This window comes from Thamnophis sirtalis, unplaced genomic scaffold (genome assembly GCF_051295495.1).
Source record: "Thamnophis sirtalis isolate CommonGarterSnake01/CBP01778 unplaced genomic scaffold, rThaSir2_p1.2 scaffold_16, whole genome shotgun sequence".
NCBI classification, from domain to species: domain Eukaryota; kingdom Metazoa; phylum Chordata; class Lepidosauria; order Squamata; family Natricidae; genus Thamnophis; species Thamnophis sirtalis.
The window spans coordinates 2573215-2593151 of NW_028261396.1; the positions used below are offsets into that span (position 1 = coordinate 2573215).

Consider the following 19937-nt stretch of genomic DNA (forward strand, 5'->3'; position numbering starts at 1 on the left):
CTATTCTTCAGATAGGTTGTTCTGTCGCTAGGATGAAAACCTGGTTTTTCTAAGCCAGCATTGTGTCTTACAGGGCAAGTGTGACAAGCGTGTGCAGGATGTGATTGAAAGACTTTGGGTTTTCATCGATCAGCTTAGCATCAATACATTTGGTAAGATACGCATCTTCCAGTGCTTGAAATCTTAGTTTCAGCTCATCTTTTCCATTTCATGCCACATTCCGCTGGCTTTTTGAAATGAGAAAATAAAACAGTTTTGTCAATAAATTTAATAGCATGAATATATTTGATATTGAGCTGGTTATTTAAATCAGTGTTTTTCAACCTTGGCAACTTGAAGATGTCTGGACTCCAACTCCCAGAATTCCCCAGCCAGCGAATGCTGGCTGGGGAATTCTGGGAGTTGAAGTCCAGACATCTTCAAGTTGCCAAGGTTGAAAAACACTGATTTAAATCATGGGTGTTCAACCTTTTGGTTTGCCTGGGCTGCGTTGATTGAAGAGGAATTGTCTTGAGCTGCCTATAAAATATATTAATATAATTAATGTATATAAATAATTTTAAAAATCACATGATGTGAAAAGTTTACCATCTTGTGGAGCTGCACTAATAGCTGTGCAGGGCTGCATGTGGCTCATGTGGGCCATGATTTCGACACACCTGATTTAAATATTTGTCTTAACTAGTGCACCTAAGGTTTTAATAAAACAAACAATGTTCTTCCTCCACCCAATCGTAATAATTCTGGATTTATAATCCAATCATGGAAATTCTGGCTACGATAATAGATCCCTAATTGGCATCAATCCTGTTGCTATACAGGGCTATGCAAATTGAAGGAACAGGTTTGCATGTATTCCAAGGGCAGTGGGACAGCTTTTTAAATATTATGCAAAAAAAAAAGGCTTATAATTTGTGTAACTATTTAACCAGCAAAGGTAAAGATGGCTTGTTTCCATTTCCACGTTTTGCTGATCCTTCTCAATGAATTAAATTGACGTATAAGAAGACAGTATTGAATGCATAGCCTGGAGAAATGTCTAGCTTCCCATTTTCCATTCTTTACTGATAGAAAAATCTCTTTAAGGTTGATAATTTATTTCCTGATGTTTAAGGCACTTCAGTTATTTGAACGTAATATGATCCTATTTTGTTCACATTGCACTAATCCATTGGTAAAAAGACATAGAAAAAATTACCTGTTGTATTAGCTTTGGCACTTTTTTCCATATTCACTATTTCTAAGGTTGCTAGAATTTGATGTCTTTTCTGTTTTAAACAGGGAAATTTTTAGCAGACAACATAGTAGGATCTGTACTTGTATTCTCCTTGGTATTTTGGATTCCTCTCAGTATTCTAGTACACTGTATGGTAAGTTTTAATTTAAACAGGTGCCTTAAATTCAAGTAAACAGTAGACGTTTAAAAAAAATTAATTGACTTCAAAGTTTATAGTAAATTTATAGTAAAAAAATATTGAGTACCTAATTACGAAAATCAGTGCTGAGTATTTACACATTTGATACTTAGATCTTTTCACAGTAAAAGTATTCCCTGTTTATTCATTTCCCTCCTTCCTCCCCCATCTCCAGTAATTTGGGGATGTTTTGATTCCTCAAAATTGGCTTCCTTTTCAGAACTCGAGGTTTTAAAAGAAATCATTATTTAAAAACACCTTTTTTTAAAAAGCAGGAAGAAGCATATTTGCTAGTTAATTTGAAATTGTTTCCAAAGTTATAATAACTTGCTTAGTGATTGACGTAACTCCCCAGGAGTTCTGATTAGTTGTAAAACAATGATTTCTTTATTGAAGTAAAGATACGATTTCTCCCTTTTTTAACAGGACAAGAAATTGGACAGGCAATATGAAGAAAACACCAAATCTCTGTTTGGTCCAAGTGTAAGTTTGCTTGAATTAATACTTTTAGTGCTGTATTTGTTGACAACAAACTTTTCATCAGGTAGTCCTCAACTTATGACCAATAATTTAACAGCAATTCAAAGTTACAACATACTCAAAAACAGTTAGTTATGACCATGAATTACAACTGCCATACCACCCCTGTAGTTGTGTTATAATTGCATTTTGGGCATTTTAGCAACTGGCTTGCAGCATCCCACAATCACATAATAGCAGTTTGTGACTTTTGCTACATCAAAAAATACCCACTGAATAAGCTGGCTCCAGATTTATTACCACGTGATTTGCTTAACGACAGGTGGTTCACTTAATGACCACCATAACAATCATAAAATTGATCTCTGGTTATGTGGTAACTCAACTTATGCCTGCAATGAGTTACAACAAAATTTCCCAAATTTAATTGTCCTAATTCAAGGGCTAACTGCAAAATGTATAGTAAGTTGAACAAAAAAAAGTCAACCTCTATTGGATAGGAAGCTTAAAGTTTAAATAAATCATGTAAGTTATAATGTCATGTTTTTGAATCATGTTTTTAAAAAGCTACGAAGTTGGGTTTACAACAGGGGTGTCAAACTCAAGGCCCGCGGACTGGGGTGCTTAGATCTGGTCCCTGGGGTTACCCTGGAAACAGCAAAGGACCAGTCCGCGGTGTCTCCGCCAGTGAAAAGGAGCTCAGGAGGGCCGTGCTGGGCGCTTGCCTTCTGCTGCCGAGGGCTCTGGACAGTTTGCCGTCATCTGGGGGGTCCTCCGTGTGGGCTGAGAGGGATGGCGAGGCTTCTCTGGAGGACGAGGGTTTGGTGCTCCCCCTTGTGTTTTCTTTTGATGCTGGAGAGAATGGATCCTCCAGCCCCGCCTGGGCCACCACAGGTACCTCCAACACAAGGGACGTCGAGCTGGCCGTGCCCGCCCTGACCCCGCCACCCCCTGAGGTCAAACACAACCCTAATGCGGCCCTCAATGAAATCGAGTTTGACACCCTTGGGTTACAAGAACCCAATCCGTTTCCGAAAGATATTATTTCCAGGAAAAACTTGTTCATCCAATTCTCAATCTAGAACAACTTCAGAACTCTACCATTTCTGAGTTACTTGAGATCATAAATACCTTGTGTTTCCTGCATGAGGATAGGCTACTGGCGTTCTTTCTTAATTTCGTTCAAATATATTTTAGCTTATGTTAGTTTCAATTCATCCTACGGTAGTTGTAACTTTATCATAGCTCCCTGTTTAAAAGTAACCTTGTAGGAATTAAGTAGTTTCATACTATATACAACTTCCCTACAGCCCATTGTAGCGAAGCTTTTAAATGGTCATCTTTTATTAAAAGTCCGGAGGTGTGTAGGGGCCAGAATTCTCTCAGGACTTGCCCTCTTACCACATATACAGGATATGTGTTAGCGGCCCTTAGAGGCAGGCATTCTGTGAACGCTATCAGGCCTGGGAGCATCTTTTGCATTGGGCCTTCAGGCCTGCCACATTCAATGCTTTGGGGAAATGGGAGGGGGGATTATATGGAGTATGGGAGATATATAATAATAACATTCCTTTCTCAGAGAGTCAAGGACATCTTGCCCTGCAGCTGCGATAGTGTCACTAGGAGGTGTTGTGGCCCTGTAGGAGCCCTTGGAGCTGCCACCAGACTCCGACAGCGAGGGGCCCTATGAGTCGGCTCTGGAGGATGTGGAGGACCCTGGACAGGGTTCCGACTCCGAGCACAGCGCAGAGAGGCTGGTTGGCCACCAGGAGGCGCCTGAGCCTTGGAGCAGTGGGGAGGAGACAAGGGAGTGTGATCCTGACGTCATGCATTGGAGCAGTGGGGAGGAGACAAGGGAGTTGGTCCTGGATGCCCGGCAACGGAGGGCTAATAGGCGTAAAGAACAGTTACGCAGTTACAGGAGATAATTGAACTCAGCTGGTGGTCATTAGGCTCCTCTCAAGACTATAAAAGGAATGACTTTCCACACGCTCGTCGCAGGAATCAACGTATTTATTAGAGCTGGAGAAGCTATCGTGGCTAGCTTGGCAGGCTGGCTTGCTGCCAAGGTTAGTCTGTGCTGGCTTGCTGCCAAGGTCTGGTCTGTGCTGGCTTGCTGCCAAGGGCTAGTCTGTGTTGTTAAATCCTTGAAGTATCTTTGTCTCGGCGTGCTTTGGTGTATGAAGGGGGGGGGGTCAGAACAGGGAGGCATCTCCAGTTGGGATGGTTTCTGATTGGGACATGTGACAGACATGTGGGTGCTGGGCAAGAGCTTGGACTTTCATTTGAGTGGGGGAAACCTGGAAGCTTTCAGATTCGGGTTTTTCAAGATGTGCCAATATAATATCTCTGTCAGCCTCTGCTTTGCTGCTGCTTCGGCTGCCATTGCAACGGGGAGGGGGGGCATGGTATTTGGGAGGGGTTTACTAATTGTGCTGGAGGAAGGTTCTGGAGTTCTGCTGCCTGTCGGACTGCGCATGCGGAGGAGGTTCCTGCCAAGGCCAACGGCACCGACATTCCATCTCGGTGATGCCTTTTGAAGTTATCTCACACCTGACACTTGGGAGAATTATGATTGGACTGTAACTGGGATGCCAAGGGGTGGGGAATGGGTTATTTTATATATCACTCGCTTTCGCGCCTAAATAATCAGTCTTCGCTTTGCTACGCTTCTAATCATTTATAATTAGTAAAAGTACACTTGATTTCTATCAATGGAGTCTCGTGGTTTTCTTTCCTAATTACTCAATGAAGAGGTGCTGACAATCTCTAATAAAATGGAACTTTAAGGAACTTCAAACTTCAGAATCTTCTTTCGTTGGGGGTTACCTGGAACCCTGACAAACACTTTGCTCGGATGATGTAACAAAGCAAGCTTGTTAAGGAAGACCTTTGCCATCCTCTTCCGATTAACGTACGACCTGCTTGTTCTCTTGCAGAACGCCGAGATGTTGAGCAGCATGGATTCGGCCTCCATCAGAATCATCAAGCCTTTCCCCGTTGTGCCGCCGGCAAGTCGGCACCAGCCTTTGCAGACCATCGTGCCGGTGTCTGTGGCGGCGGCGCCCCCGAAACTGGATCACCAAAGAATGGACACCATCCAAGAGGATCCAAGCACAGACTCCCACATGGAGGAGGATTGCTTTGAGAAGGACCCTTTCCCCAACAACAGCACAGCTGCCAAATCGTTTGAAGACCTGACGGAGCATCCGGTCACCCGGAGCGAGAAAAACTCTTTCAAACTGCAGCGCCAACATAGAGTAGACAGCAAGGAAACCGAATGCTAGTCTCTTGCCTTCTTGGCTGACGATTCTCCTGCGCAAAATTTAAGTTCAGATAGTTGATCTCAAGCCATTTCATTATATCCTCTGCCTCTCTGTGTGGTCTGCATTTGTATATTGGGGGGAAAAAATCGAGGAAGTGAGCAATTGCAGATGTTAGCCATATGATCTTCCTGTGACCGTGACCCGTCAAAACCGCGGAGGACAAAATCGCGCTCGACGAAAGCGCGCATTTGACATCATCACAGCGCGACGAAAAAAATTAAAAATTGAAATAAAATTAAAATTAAAGCAAGCCGATTCACATAAAGGTAAGGGTTAGGGTTAGGGTTAGGTTAAGGGTTAGGGTTAGGTTTAGAGCGTTAGGGTTACGTTTAGCGTTAGGTTAAGGGTTAGCGTTAGGTTTAGCGTTAGGTTAAGGGTTACGTTTAGGGTTAGATTTAGGGTTAGGTTAAGGGTTAGGTTTAGGGTTAGGTTTAGGGTTAGGTTTGGGGGGGTTAGGGTAAGGTTTTCGCTTTATTTTTACATTTTTCGATCACAGCATGATGTTTTCGTCGCGCTGTGATGACGTCAAATGCGCGCTTTCGTCGAGCGCGCTTTTGTCCTCCGCGGTTTTGTGGTGGAACCCCTGTGACATCAGTATGAAAGAGTCCAGCCTCAAAGCATAAAAAGTGAAGTCAGATATATTGAGTTTATTCTGACTCTTTGGTATTCTCAAATTGAACCTACCCTTCAGTGGGTGGAATCAAGCCATAATCTCTCTGACCCAGGATTTCCGTATCTTTAAGTATTTTTATAACGTGCCTTCTTGGTATTAAACAGCGCTGCTAAGGGAGATTTCTTTTCCCCCTTCCAGAATAGACCTTCCAAATAAATGAAGTCGTCTTTTATTAAAGAATTCAGGAATGCTGCGAAGCAGTATTTTTTTTTTAATGAAAGATGAAGAGAACCTTTCAATTTAATTGGTAATTAGGAAAGGCTGAGATTTCAGCTAAATTTGAAGGGAGTATCGTAGCCCAATTACTTCAATGCGAATCTTGGAGTCTGAGTAATGTTTTCCGAATAAACTATAGTGGGGCTTTAATTACAGTGTTCTGATCGGAACCCGACAAGAAGTTAAATCAAATTGAGATAGAAGCAGTGTTTTCAGTTATTTTCAGATTTGTATGCCCCTAGCAGCGTGCTGGATGTTAATTTCTGATGCAAAACGGAACAGCTTAAATCAGTGTTTCTCAACCTTGGCAAACCTGAAGATGTCCGGACTTCAACTCCCAGAATTCCCCCAGCCAGCATTCGCTGGCTGGGGGAATTCTGGGAGTTGAAGTCCGGACATCTTCAAGTTGCCAAGGTTGAGAAACACTGGCTTTAAATGTATAATTGTCATTTCACTTTGTGAGGAAGGAATGTAGAGGACTGTATTTCAAACCATGCCAGTCTACAGTATCCAGGGCATCTGCATGTTGTTTTGGCTGTGGCGCATTTCCTCGTTGCATTTTTACAGCTGATTTGCTTCCCTGCGGAAGTAACAGCTGTGGGTGCAATTGAGGAAAAAGACTTGAGTATCTTGCTACGCAGGGCTCCTTCGCCACTGACTTATCTCCGTCCGGATCTCCGCCAAGTGCCAATTGCTGCCAATTGTGGCTTTTTGTGCTGAGGGAGCAAAAGCAGAAACGGCACAGCCCTCTCCTTTTAAATCGGAAGGGATCTGATTTCAGGAGTTGAGGCAGTGCACGTAGAAGCGGTTGGCTCACAATGAAAAGGGTAGCATTATTTCCGATTGCACATCTAATCATGTCCAAAGTTATTCACCGTATAGCACACAACGGCTCGGGAGCTGGTCCACATATCAGGGGGGAAAAAAAAGACTGATGAAAAATTTGTATTTTGTAGCATCTAATTAACAAACCTTTTCCTTTTTTCCATGGATATTTGTTACACTACTTGAATTTGTGTCCCTGGGGTAATTTTTACCGATATTCTGTTAAACCTTTGAGATTCGATGCCAACCTTTGTATGAGGAGTAAGAGCTCCCATTGCCACGTAATAAAATGATTTTCTAAAATATATTGAAATACGAAACTAGTTGGTGTTAATTAAAGCTTCAAGTTTTTCAGGCCCTGGAGATGTCAACCCTGGATGGGTTCCTAAAGCTAAATAAGATCAGGCCCGGTTATACCTGAATAGGGCAGAATCAGCAAGAATCCCTAAACTGTAGGCTAGCCCAGTGTTTCTCAACCTTAGCAACTTGAAGATGTCTGGACTTCAACTCCCAGAATTCCCCAGCCAGCATTCACTGTGCTTTGCAATTTTTAACAGGCAAATTGCCCTACCTCTGCCGGTCATGACAAAAATTAGAAAACTCAGCAATTCTGTGTGACTATGTACAGAGGTCTAATAATTGGGAATGCAGGTTCATATCAGTATACTCTCCTAAGAATTGGTATCAACGATTGTGGGGGAAAAAAAGAGGAGATTTTATTTTGTATCTACAAAACCTATGGATGTTATTCTTTTTATTGCTTCTTAGCAGTGGGGATGCCCAGGAAAGTAGCTTCAGGGCAGAGATGATCTACATCACGCCAGTAGGGAAGCAATCGAGGAAGGCTTGACAATTTTTTTTCTAGGAGTGTCCAAAGCTGGTTTGCTAGAAAAGTATTTCCTTTTTCTGATAAATGGAGTCCATCTGACAGGTAACAGCCGAAGTCCTAAAGCAGAGATTTCACAAAAGATTGTAAATTGTTGTAAATTGTTCAGATGACTTTACAGAAAGAAACTTAAGCCAAAAATACAGGCAGTCCTCAACCCACGACCACAATTGAACCCAACATTTCCGTTCCTAAGTGAGACATTTGTGAAATGAGTTTTGCCCCATTTTACCACCTTTCCCGCCAGAGTTTTTTACGTAAATCACTGCAGTTGTTGTTAATAACACAGTTGTTAAGTAAGCCTGGTTTCCCCATTGACCTGGCTTGTCAGAAGGTCACAGGAGGTGATCCCGTGACCCCGGGACACTGCAACTGTCATAAATGTGAGTTGCCAAGCATTTGATTTTTGATCGCGTGACCATGGGAACGCTGCAATGGTCATAAGGGTGAAAAACGGTCGTAAGCAGAGGTGGAAATGGGCCTGCCCACCTACCCCAGCTCTATGCTGTCCTTTTTAGGCATGTTTTTTGAGGCCGGGCACATGCGCAGAAGGCACGGGCACAAGCAAAGTGCATGCCCCCAAGGCCAGGTGCATGAGTGGAAGAGGCGCATGGGCGTGCAAAGCGTGTGCATGGCAAACCAGTGGTAACAAAATGTGAAATCCACTGCTGATCGGTAAGTCACTCTTTTCCTGCAGTTGTAATTTTGAATAGTCACTGAATGAATTATTGTAAGCTGAGGACCGTGACCCGTCAAAACCGCGCCCGACTAAACCGCGCCCGACTAAACCGCGTCGCTGACGTCATCAACAGGGCGACAACAGCCAGCGCGGAGAAAGAAGGGCGCTTTAAATAGCGCTTTGAAAGCAAGCCGATTCAACTTAAGGTAAGGGTTAGGGTTAGGGTTAGGTTTAGGGTTAGGTTAAGGGTTAGGGTTAGGTTAAGGGTTAGGATTAGGTTTAGGGTTAGGTTAAGGGTTAGGATTAGGTTTAGGGTTAGGTTAAGGGTTAGGATTAGGTTTAGGGTTAGGTTAAGGGTTAGGGTTAGGTTAAGGGTTAGGATTAGGTTTAGGGTTAGGTTAAGGGTTAGGATTAGGTTTAGGGTTAGGTTAAGGGTTAGGATTAGGTTTAGGGTTAGGTTAAGGGTTAGGTTTAGGGGGGTTAGGTTTAGGTTTAGGGGTTAATTTTAGGTTTAGGGTTTACAGCGTGCTTCTGTCTCCGCGCTGTTGTCGCCCTGTTGATGACATCACCGACGCGGTTTAGTCGGGTGTGGTTTAGTCGAGCTCGGTTTTGTCGGTGAACCCTGAGGACTACCTGTGTTAATCATTGTTCAACTAATTTGCCAGTCTGCAAAATAGAACATGATGAGCTTCTAAGGGAGACTGTGCACCCAGTAAGGAAATCAGCTTCCCTTTGCTGTGTACACTGTGCAATGACAATCTCAAGAAATCACACCTGGTCTCCTTTTTGCATAAGTGTCCACAGGTCGATGACATCAGCGCCACATTCTTCAGCTACTTTCACACAAGCCTTCGCGTATTCCCCCGTGACAGAATTTAGCCGATTTAATTTTTCACCTGTTGGAGAATGAGGGGGAGGGGAAATATATCAAACTTAAAAGCTCAGGTTTTGCTTTTTGAGTAGCAACATGGATCAGAAATGGATCCAGGTGATGCAACTCACCACCCTTAGGCTTTAACGGCGTAAAGGTAGTCCTCGTTTAACGACCCTCAACTGGAATGAGCAACTTGGTTGTCAAGCTAAGCGGTTGCTAAGTGGAACTACGAAGGCGCTTCAGCATTCCTTTGCTTTATAGATTTGGAAGGTCATAAATGCGGGGATTGGGTCACAAATCACGGTCACAACTGAAAACAATTGCTAAGCAAGACAATCACTAATCCAGGGGGAGACCTGTAATTATCTAAGATAGAGGGTGAAGGTGGACAAACCAAATAACAATATAATTTCTTCATGGAGGAACTCATATGTCTCTGGCTCCTGTCCCACCCAGATGTTGACATGGGCAACGTTTGGAATTTAAAGCTTGGTTTAATTTAGATCCAGAGTTAATTTTTGCTATTCTCATTACTTCCAATCTATTGATCTGTTGGAACGAAAGCATGTAAAAATCAGAATTGTTCTTGGATATCCTTCCAAAACCCTAATAAAATGGAAATAAAATTAAGCGTTAGGAGAAATGTCACAGAAGATGGAAGGTGAAAATGGGATGGTTCCAACTAGCGGCCACAAATGCATCCTTCCAGGAGAGGCAGCTGGATAATGAATTGGAAAACTGTGATTGGGCCAGCCTAGACCCACCTCCATCCTACTGCGATCATGTGACTTAGTGCAGCGTGTACTCAGCCCGCCCTCTGCTTCCCACTGCACACATAGACAAAGAGATGTAACATGAGCACTGAGCTGAAGTATATTTATACAGAAGAAACTCATTACTTTATTACAGAGGAGGAAACAAACATGGCCTCTGGCCATTGCTGCTAAAGAGGCTGAAATGGATTCTGAAATCCAGGCTCTGTGCATTCTTCCTTGCTCACTTGCTGTATTTTGAATTTTTGCATATGAATTCATAACGGAAGGGGGGGTTGAATGTGCCATATATGAATGAAAAACCAAGTTATGTAACAGTTCTCCAATACCAGGAGTCCTGCCTTAACTGGATTCTGTGGTGACATTACAATCCAAAAACATCCAGACATTTTGCTAACCAAATTAAATCTGGTACCCATTTTTCTTTTTCCCAGCAAGAGCTATCGGAACAGACAAGACTCAATATAAATATAAGTATAGCGTAGAACCACTGTTGAGTACAGAGAATCCCTTTGCTGATCACAATTTCACATCCAGTAAAGCTTAGAAGCTAAATTTTGCCCTCATAGCTTCGCTGGAGATGATTTTGAGCTACTACGTTGTTTTCGTTGTTTTTTTTAAAGCTATTTTCATACAGTTGTATACTCTGGTTCCAATTTTAAGATGGAAATAAATAAACCATACCAACGGTCAGTTCATTTTGCAAAAAATAAAAAAAAGAGATGAATAGGATAAATTTGGCAGAACTAATGGAAAAAGACTAGGCCGAATGTTCCATTCCTGGTATAACTTAACTAGGTAGAACACGGAATAAATCGTGCAAGGAAAGTTTGCCAATTCTATTCAAGTAGAAATTTAAAAAAAAAAATCCTCACCTTTAGCCACACACTCTTTTTCCCAACTAGCTTCATGGAGGGGTGGTGGGGTCACTAATATAATGTCCCGTTTGGATATGTCCACCGAGTTGAGGTAGCTTATCATACTTTTCAAATTGTCAGCATATTCCTCCAGTGGAACGTGCTGCCTCGGGTTCTCATCTGTGTAACAAGATAACAGGAGTTAACTTTCTAGTAGTAGTTGTGCTCTGCTCAGGTTTTGTTCCTTACACAGCCCTTCTCAAGCTGGGAAAAGGGAGCACAGTTGAGAAAAATTGGGATTGGGGGGTGGTGGGGAAAGCAAAAAGCTGCCTTCCTAAATACATTTTCACAAAGCAAAGAAAGTGCTACAAAATCAATGAGGCACGATGAACACTGAGAAAGACAATGGTTTTGCTGTTTCCTTGAAAGACGCTGGCCCCTCCCAGCATGGACTTTTTGAAGGAAAATGCAGTCAGCTGCGGGCTCAGCTATACAGCCCTGGATACCAAGAATGGGTTCACCGACAAATGCGCGCCGACAAAAGCGCGTCATCAGCAAACAACACCAAAACGTGAAAACAACATTAACAACCCTAACCCTTACCCTAACCCTAATCCTAATCTAAAAACCCTAATCGTGCTTTTGTGGGCACGGTTTTGTCGGCAGCCTTTAGTGGGCGCGCATTTGTCGGGTCACCCCAAGAATGCTGATTCAGCAGCCTGGGAAGCAATGAAAGAGCATCTCAGTAACACACACTCTAAAAGCCTTTGTTGAAATTCAAGCAAGCCATTGTATCAGAGGTGGTATTCAGCGGATTCTGACCAGTTCTGGAGAACCGGTAGCGGAAATTTTGAGTAGTTTGGAGAAACGGTAAATACCACCTCTGACCGGCCCCGGCCCCATCTACTCTCTGCCTCCTGAGTCCCAGCTGATGGGGAGGGAATGAGGATTTTTCAGTAACCTTCCCCTGCCACACCCACCAAGCCATGCCCACAGAACAGGTAGTAAATATTTTGAATCCCACCACTGCATGGTATCCCATTACCACAACAGTCTGACGCACCCTTTTGCGTTTTGCCACAACCCATGAAAGGGATTGGCATGTCTGTTGATTAAACGTATCTGGATCAGTGTGTGACAACTTTAAAATAGTTGAAGTAACATGCTTTTCAAACCCAGCCTAACAAAACATCAAATTATTGTTTGTTTGTTTGTTTGTTTTATTGAGCTTGTATGCCGCCCACTCCCGAAGGACTCCGGGCGGCTTACAATAAAACAAGGGAGGGGGATAATACACAAGACAACATATTAAAATATACAACAGTCACAATTTCCGAGGGGCTGGATATTTCGAAAGCCCCCCGGCCTGCTGGAGCAGCCAGGACTTAACGGCTTTGCGGAAGGCCGGGAGGGTAGTAAGGGTCCGGATCTCCACGGGGAGGTCGTTCCAGAGGGCTGGAGCTGCAACACTCTCCCCCGGGGAGTCGCCAGCCGACACTGGCTGGCAGATGGGATCCGGAGGAGGCCTAACCTGTGAGATCTAATCGGTCTATGGGAGGTAATCGGCAGGAGGCGGTTTAGAAGAGTAGGATGAAGAATCAAAATGTTCTATACCTTTCAAAGCGCTGTCATTTGCCCCGAAGAAGACAGTTACCGCCAGGATGTTTTCAGCATTATGGTCTTTGTTGATTAATCTTGGAAGAACAATTTTAGCCCACCTAGTATTGTAGCCAGAGAGTCCACGATTCAAGACGTCACATTTTCTAAAAAGAGTACACATATAAAATAAAATGTGTTTCTCTCTCTGTGTCTCATTATGTAGTAAATCTACATCTTGAAATGGTAAAGATTGGTCAGAGAATTATTCAGTAGTGTATTCCATATGAGTTATTCAGAGTTTTAGTCCCAAAGAATTCACTGATACCTACTACCAGTCAAATTGGTTCAGTACTTAGCAGGAATCTGACTTCCTCTCCTCTCCATAATGTACTATACTCCATGTTGAAAAGAAGCTTTTTGTTATCTTTCATTATTTCTACCCAGACTTCTTACACGTTTTCTTATTGTCAAATCTTATTTAGCATGCAGAACAATCATTATCTTTATGTTTTTAATCAATTTCCAGGCATTACTCGGCATTATAAATTCGAAGCGGTAAAGTAGAGCTTTTAGAAATTGTTTAAAAATTGGTGGGAGAACACAATTGTAGACTATAAGGGAGACCACCTGGAGGAAGATATGCAGGAATTGTTGGCGAGGCAAAAGGGGAGGGAACACTGTTTAAGTCCAAAGGAATGAGATCCCATTCAGAAGTGGCTTAGGCAGACCACCTCTGTATTGAGATCCACCGCAATCTCAATAAAAAGTGTGTTTTGCCCTGCCACGCAGTTGATTTCATGGTGAGGCTGGCAACTCATCGACAACAAAGTGTGGGTGGGATGCCAAAGGAGCCATCAAACACGGTTAGATTAATAACAGCAAAAAAGAAAAAGGAAGGAGTATACCATTTGCATGAAGAGAAATATTAATTTCACTGTGATCTCTTATAATTTCCTATGTGCCAGATGAGAACGTCATCAAGAACGCAGCCTGGAGAGAACTATCATTTGAAACATTCTGGCGGTGGGTTTCCTCTCAATGTGACAAAACAACCGCCAAGATGGGAGGTAAGACTAATAAACACAACGCTAGTATTTCTTACCTAGCTAATCTATTAGCAAGTGATGCGCCCCATCCCTTATCTTGGAAGGAAAACTAGAAGAAAGACAATTAACAATTTGTGTAAATGCAGAGACCCCAATAAATGTACTAATTCTTACAGTCATGCCTAGAGCCTCCAACATTATTGTATATTTTAAGCATCATTACACAAGTGACTCACTGCAATCAAGGGTTCCACCACAAAACCGCGCTCGACTAAACCGCGTAGCTGACGTCATCAACAGGGCGACAACAGCGCGGAGACAGAAGCACGCTGTAAACCCTAAACCTAAAATTAACCCCTAAACCTAACCCTAACCCTTAACCTAACCCTTAACCTAACCCTAAACCTTAACCTAACCCTAAACCTAACCCTTAACCTAACCCTAAACCTAACCCTAACCCTTAACCTAACCCTAAAGCTAACCCTAAACCTAACCCTTACCTTAAGTTGAATCGGTTTGCTTTCAAAGCGCTATTTAAAGCACCCTTCTTTCTCCGCGCTGCCTGTTGTCGCCCTGTTGATGACGTCAGCGACGCGGTTTAATCGGGCGCGGCTTAGTCGAGCGCGGTTTTGACGGGTCATGGCAATCAAGTACAAGTACCAAATTTAGGGCTACCAGAAGATGGCAGTAAAGAAGCACAGAAAACTCTCTGGTGTCAGGTTTTGACAGCCCCATACCTGGTTAACACCTGAGTAATTTCTCCATCAGTAAAAGCCAATGCACACCAGACATCTTTATGAATGATTTACTTTGAAGAGTGACAAAATACCTGCAAGGCAGAATAGGGCGTACACTGATAATACTTTGAAACAAAACAGAAAAACCACCAGCCTTCATGTATTGCCAGGGTTCCCAGTACAGAATCGAGGACTACAAAACCCCATGTCTATTCAGAGAAGTGCTTCCTCTGTTCACAGGAACACTGGAAGCCATCACCATCCTCCTCCATGTGAGCAGGGCTAAGTACACATGTAAGAAATGTTGTGGTGGAGATGTGGGATTCGGCCCTTGGGTCAATCTCTTCAACTTTACCTTGAAGTGGATGTTATTTGAAACACTGTTGGGGGTGCATGTATGTAATAATGTAGTCTTGTACTGTGCAAGTAATCCTGTACTTATAGTCATTCAAGGGCAGTTTAAAATTACAACAATCTTGGAAAGAGTGGTTTGCAAGTGTCCTCATACTTATGGCCATTGCATCACCCCTACAGTCATATGATTGTAATTTGTAGTTCCCGGCCTGTTTCCTACTGTTGAAAGAAATGTCCTTCTGGGTTCGGCTCCAAGTGGGGAAAAAGACACTGGAGACATGGAGGCTGCTTGGAAAGATGGTTTTAATGGTGGACAGGACCACATGGCTTGAGCCATGAACAGAAAAGGTGACCACATGCTTCTATGTTGGTGGAGAAGAGAAGGGCTGAGGGAGGGGCTTGCTAGGCTTTTTATACCCTGTTTAGTCCCACCTCTGTTTCCTGTTCCTGTGTAAGAAATGTATTCTGATTGGTTGTCAGACTCCCATGGTGCCATGCAGGGGGCTACTCTCTAGGCTGTGATGAGTTCTCAGTTGCCTTGTGGTCAGTTGAGTAATATCCCTTCCCCCTACAGCTGCAGTGAGGAGAAGTCTTTATTATGTAAAGTGGACTAGCCTGGCCATCTTAATGGCCCATTAGCTGGGGATGGGCAGAAAGCTACAGGCGACTATTCTGTCTTTTGAAACATGTTTCTTTTCACATCCAGAGAAATATTCTGCCTTTTCAATATTTCCTAGGATATTTCATTTTTCTGGGAGAGGGCTGGATGATAACTTCCCACACTACAAAGAGCAGCAATTGGGAAGCTAGATCTGTTTCAGGACCGTATGTTTTAGTTGACAACTGCCACGATTTGCTTAACAACTGTGCTAAAAATGGCTGTATAATCACATCCAGTTACACAATGACTCACTTTATGACCACACTGACTTATGATGAAATTCTGATCCCAGTTGTGGTTGTAATCAAGGACTATCTGTATAAAACAGATAGTCTATTGCAGTGTTTCTCAACCTTGGTCACTTGAAGATGTCTGGACTTCAACTCCCAGAATTCCCCAGCCAGCATTCGCTGGCTGGGGAATTCTGGGAGTTGAAGTCCAGACATCTTCAAGTGGCCAAGGTTGAGAAACACTGGTCTATTGTATCTGATCAAAAGAGTTGGTTGGGAATCTTTCAGTACCAGGTGTTTTTATTGAGACCACTGGATATAGCGTGTAACCAAAATAAAGAGGTTAAAAATATCAATCTATATTAAGTCCCAAAGGTGCTTTTTCAAGAGGCAACTGGACTTTGAAGATTTCACTTCTCAGAGCTGAAGAAGCTTCTTGAATAAGAAGTGAAACATTTCCCCCCCCCCCAAAAAAAACCCATACAAGGAAGTTCTGTTAGTTGCCTCTTGAAAAAGCACATTTGACATGGATGACAAGAAACCTCCATAGGGCATATTAAGGTTTTCTGCAATCTGACTACCTACAAGTATTCTGACTGAATGAAAAAGCAATGTGTAAAGGACGTCATTTATGTATGGATATATCAAATGCGCTATTCTCACAGACTATTATGAAATAGGGGTGGATTAGGCCCTTAGATCATTATGGGCAACTTCTGTTTAAGGGCAAAACAGACATGGGCTGAAAGTCCCAGCTGGAATCCTGAAGGAAAGAGAGATTCCTTCACCTGTTCCCACATTCTAAGGACTATTTTAAGATGGATTAAGAAATAATAATAATAATCCAGTCTTGACATTTCAGATTAAGCATGAAAATCTTGAGAGGCAGGCCAGATCAGGGGTCATTTTTGACTTTCCCAACTATTTCAGCAAAATTACTGACACTTCCTGGCTGTATTTTCAATTTCAGCCATTGTATTTTCAATGCAATCAATTCAAGTTGATGATTGGGGCTTGGTACAGAGAGGAAGCCCATTTCCAAACTTCTCCTATCTCCTTATATTTTAAGTCAGATGCAATCATCTCTTCTTTCTCGCTATTTTTAGCTCGGCTCCAAGCCAGGAAACCAGCTGTGATTGCATTAGACTAGCAACTCCAAGTGGCAGCCGTGCCCCCCTCCCAACTCAAAAGCTACTCCTTAAAAGCTGGGCAGAATCCATGTTAAGCAAAGTCTTCCCCCAACCCCCAAGCCTCTTTGAGCAGCTCAAAAGAAAACTCCACCTGGTGAATTTCTACCTAAGAAGAGGGGGGGGGAAAACATTAAGTAGAATTTTTTTTCTAAGAGAAAGCTTCTTGGGTAGAAAAATAGAATTCTTCATTGGCCAAGTACGATTGGACACACAAGGAATTTTTCTTTGGTGCATATGTTTTCGATGTACATAGAGAAAAATAAAATAGAATACATTCATCAAGAACCATTAAGATACAACACGGTGATAGTCATAGGTTACTAATAAGCAATCAAATGATACTAGGAAACAAATGGAACAGTATAAATTGTAAAGATACAAGCAACATGGTTATAGTCCTAAGTGGAAAGAGATAGATAGGCACTAGGAAGAGAAGAATAATAGTAATATGGTCTTAGTAGATAATTTGACAGTGTTCTGGGGATTGGTTGTTTAACATAGTAATGGCATTTGGGGGGGGGGCTGTCCTTGTGTATAGGATAGGAATAGACTAGACTAGTCTTATTTATTGGCCAAGTGTGATTGGACACGCTCTCAGTGTCCATAAAAAGACAAGATACTAATTTACTAATTTACTATATGCTAAACATAATACTTTTTGCAATGCAAATAAACCAGGTAGATGGTTAGCATACATGACGAGGAAAGAACAAAGATCTCGTATTATAGAAAAAAAATAGAATATAAAGGTAAAGAAGTTTATCAACCGGATATGATTAAAAAGGCTTTTTTTAGAATTTTATACAAGACTGTACACTGGCGATAAAATACAAGGTTTAGACATAGATAGATACTTGGACAAAGAGGAAATCCCTATAGTTACAGATGAGCAAAGGGAGAGATTGAACCAACCAATAATTTCGGACGAACGTTACAACTTATCTAAAGTTAGCTTTACAAAAGTGGAGTTAAAGTACAAGCGAGGGACGATGCTAAAGTTAGGTAGTTTATTTTAGTGTATGGTTGCTAAATGTTTATACCCTGTATTTGCTCTGGGAGGTTGGGGGGGGGGGGGCAGGAGATGTGGGATTGGGGGGGGAGGGAAGGGGAAAGGTATATAATTGTAAAACTCATTAAAACGTTTAATAAAAAAAAAAGACAAGATACATTGGTCAAGAATCATAAGGTATAACACTTAATGATAGTCATAGGGTACAAATAAGCAATCAGGAAACCATCAATGTCAATATAAATCGGAAGGATACAAGCAACAAAGTTGTTCTGGTGTGCAGTGCCCTATAGCAAGGGGTCTCCAACCTTGGCCATTGGAAGACTCGTGGACTTCAACTCCCAGAATTCCTCAGCCAGCAAAGCTGTTCTGGTGTGCAGTGCCCTATAGCAAGGGGTCTCCAACCGTGGCCATTGGAAGACTTGTGGACTTCAACTCCCAGAATTCCTCAGCCAGCAAAGCTGGCTGAGGAATTCTGGAAGTTGAAGTCCACTAGTCTTCCAATGGCCACGGTTGGAGACCCCGGCCCTATAGCCTCCAAGACGCCTGCGCTGGCTGAGGAATTCTGGGAATTGAAGTCCACTAGTCTTCCAATGGCTACGGTTGGAGACCCCGGCCCTATAGCCTCCAAGACGCTTCCGGGGGGGGGGGGCGGGGGGGAATGGAAGCAATTAACTAAGAGGAAAAAAGGAGAAGAAGTAGAATAAAAAGCGAGACGTGTGACCATCTATCGGAGGCGGGGATGGGAGAGGGAGTAGGGCCTTTTGCGTCTGTTTCGGGGCCTTGTCCCGCTCACCACCACCACCACCACCACCCTAAGGTACCTCCGTAATGGAGTCCCCGAAAAGCACGATCCGAGGCAGCAGGAGGAGCCCCCGGGCAGCCGCTGCCGCCGCCGCCGCCGCTTCCGATGAAGCCATGCGTTCGGGTTGTTTTTTTTTGCACAAGCGGCTGCAGCTCCAACCGTGTGCGCGCTGCGCTGAGGCGGAGAGTGATGGAAAGGCCTCAAAAGGAGACTCGGGTCTCCGAAGGCCGATCGGAGAGGCCCGATCTCCTCTTTTCAGGGATCCGTTTTGCACAGTTAGCCAGGCCTTCGCAGCCTCGCCCTTCGCAGACTGGGGAGTCCCCGACAGATCAAGGACAATTTCGGTCCTCCTTCAGCCCTTTCGTTCTTTTCTGCGTCCCTCCCCCCCAGCGAACTGCCTGATTCAGAGAATTAAAAAGCTCCTTTCGCCAAGGAGACACAAGAGGCCGGTGGGGGGGAAACAACCACAAATTTCACATTTTCCCCCCCACAAATTTCACTGTTTTTCCATTTTCCCCCCTCAAATTTCACTATTTTTCAAATTTCCTCCCCACAAATTTCACTATTTTTCAAATTTTTTCCACAAATTTCACTATTTTTCAATTCCCCCCCACAAATTTCACCATTTTTCAATTTTTTCCCCTCAAATTTCCCTATTTTTCAAATCCCCCCCCACAAATTTCACTATTTTTCAATTTTTTTCCACAAATTTCACTATTATTCAATTTTTCCCCCACAAATTTCACAATTCTTTATCTTTAAGCCGCCGTGAGTCTCTCGAGAGTGGGCTGCATACAAACCTTATAAATAAATATAAATAAATAAATTCTTCCAATTTTCACACACAAAAAAAAAATCACAACTTTTTGCCAACTATAGAGCAGGGCTCTCCGATCTTGGGCCATTTTAAGCCTGGAGGACTTCAACTCCCAGAATTCCTCAGCCAGCAAAGCTCTGGGAGTTGAAGCAAAGCTGGCTGGGGGATTCTGGGAGTTGAAGTCCTCCAGGCTTAAAGCAGCCCAAGATTGGAGAGCCCTTGCATGAAAGGCATCAAAAGGGAGAGAAGCAGCCCAATCGTTGCGCCTAATATTAAGGCTCAGGTTTACGTGGAAGGAGGTCTGTGGAGAGTCTTAGCCATAGTTGTCTCGAAAGTACTTTTTTGGCTCCTTCCAAAGGCAGCCGGACTTCTGTTTCTCACCCAAGAAGCTTCATCAGTTGTGGTGGGTGTGTGTGGGGGAGGAAGGGAGGGAATGGAAGGACAGCTTCTGACAGGATGGTGGGAGCCGGGATAAAAGGATTTTG

The 19937-nt window shown here is 43.1% G+C and overlaps 2 protein-coding genes across 4 annotated transcripts in view; one reads left to right on the forward strand and one right to left on the reverse strand.

The window, feature by feature from the left end:
* Window positions 1-19937, forward strand: part of ADAM17 (ADAM metallopeptidase domain 17) — a 57946-nt gene that overhangs the window by 33501 nt on the left and 4508 nt on the right. The window contains exons 16-19 of one of the 3 annotated variants that reach the window (XM_087702718.1): window positions 74-152; window positions 1282-1370; window positions 1842-1898; window positions 4835-5383. In XM_087702718.1, the coding sequence (XP_087558844.1) occupies window positions 74-152; window positions 1282-1370; window positions 1842-1898; window positions 4835-5182 (573 nt within the window). In that variant the 3' untranslated portion in view covers window positions 5183-5383. Of the gene's footprint in view, window positions 1-73; window positions 153-1281; window positions 1371-1841; window positions 1899-4834; window positions 5390-19937 lie in introns of those variants that run through there. The other 2 variants (XM_087702720.1, XM_087702719.1) reach the window with 2 other exon arrangements.
* On the reverse strand, window positions 7627-18769 carry IAH1 (isoamyl acetate hydrolyzing esterase 1 (putative)). Its single transcript, XM_087702728.1, has 6 exons — window positions 18655-18769; window positions 13706-13758; window positions 12619-12767; window positions 11023-11184; window positions 9275-9396; window positions 7627-7881 (listed from the first exon to the last, which is right to left on the reverse strand). The coding sequence occupies exons 1-6, from the start codon at window positions 18748-18750 to the stop codon at window positions 7690-7692; spliced, it is 774 nt and encodes a 257-aa protein (XP_087558854.1). The 5' UTR covers window positions 18751-18769; the 3' UTR covers window positions 7627-7689.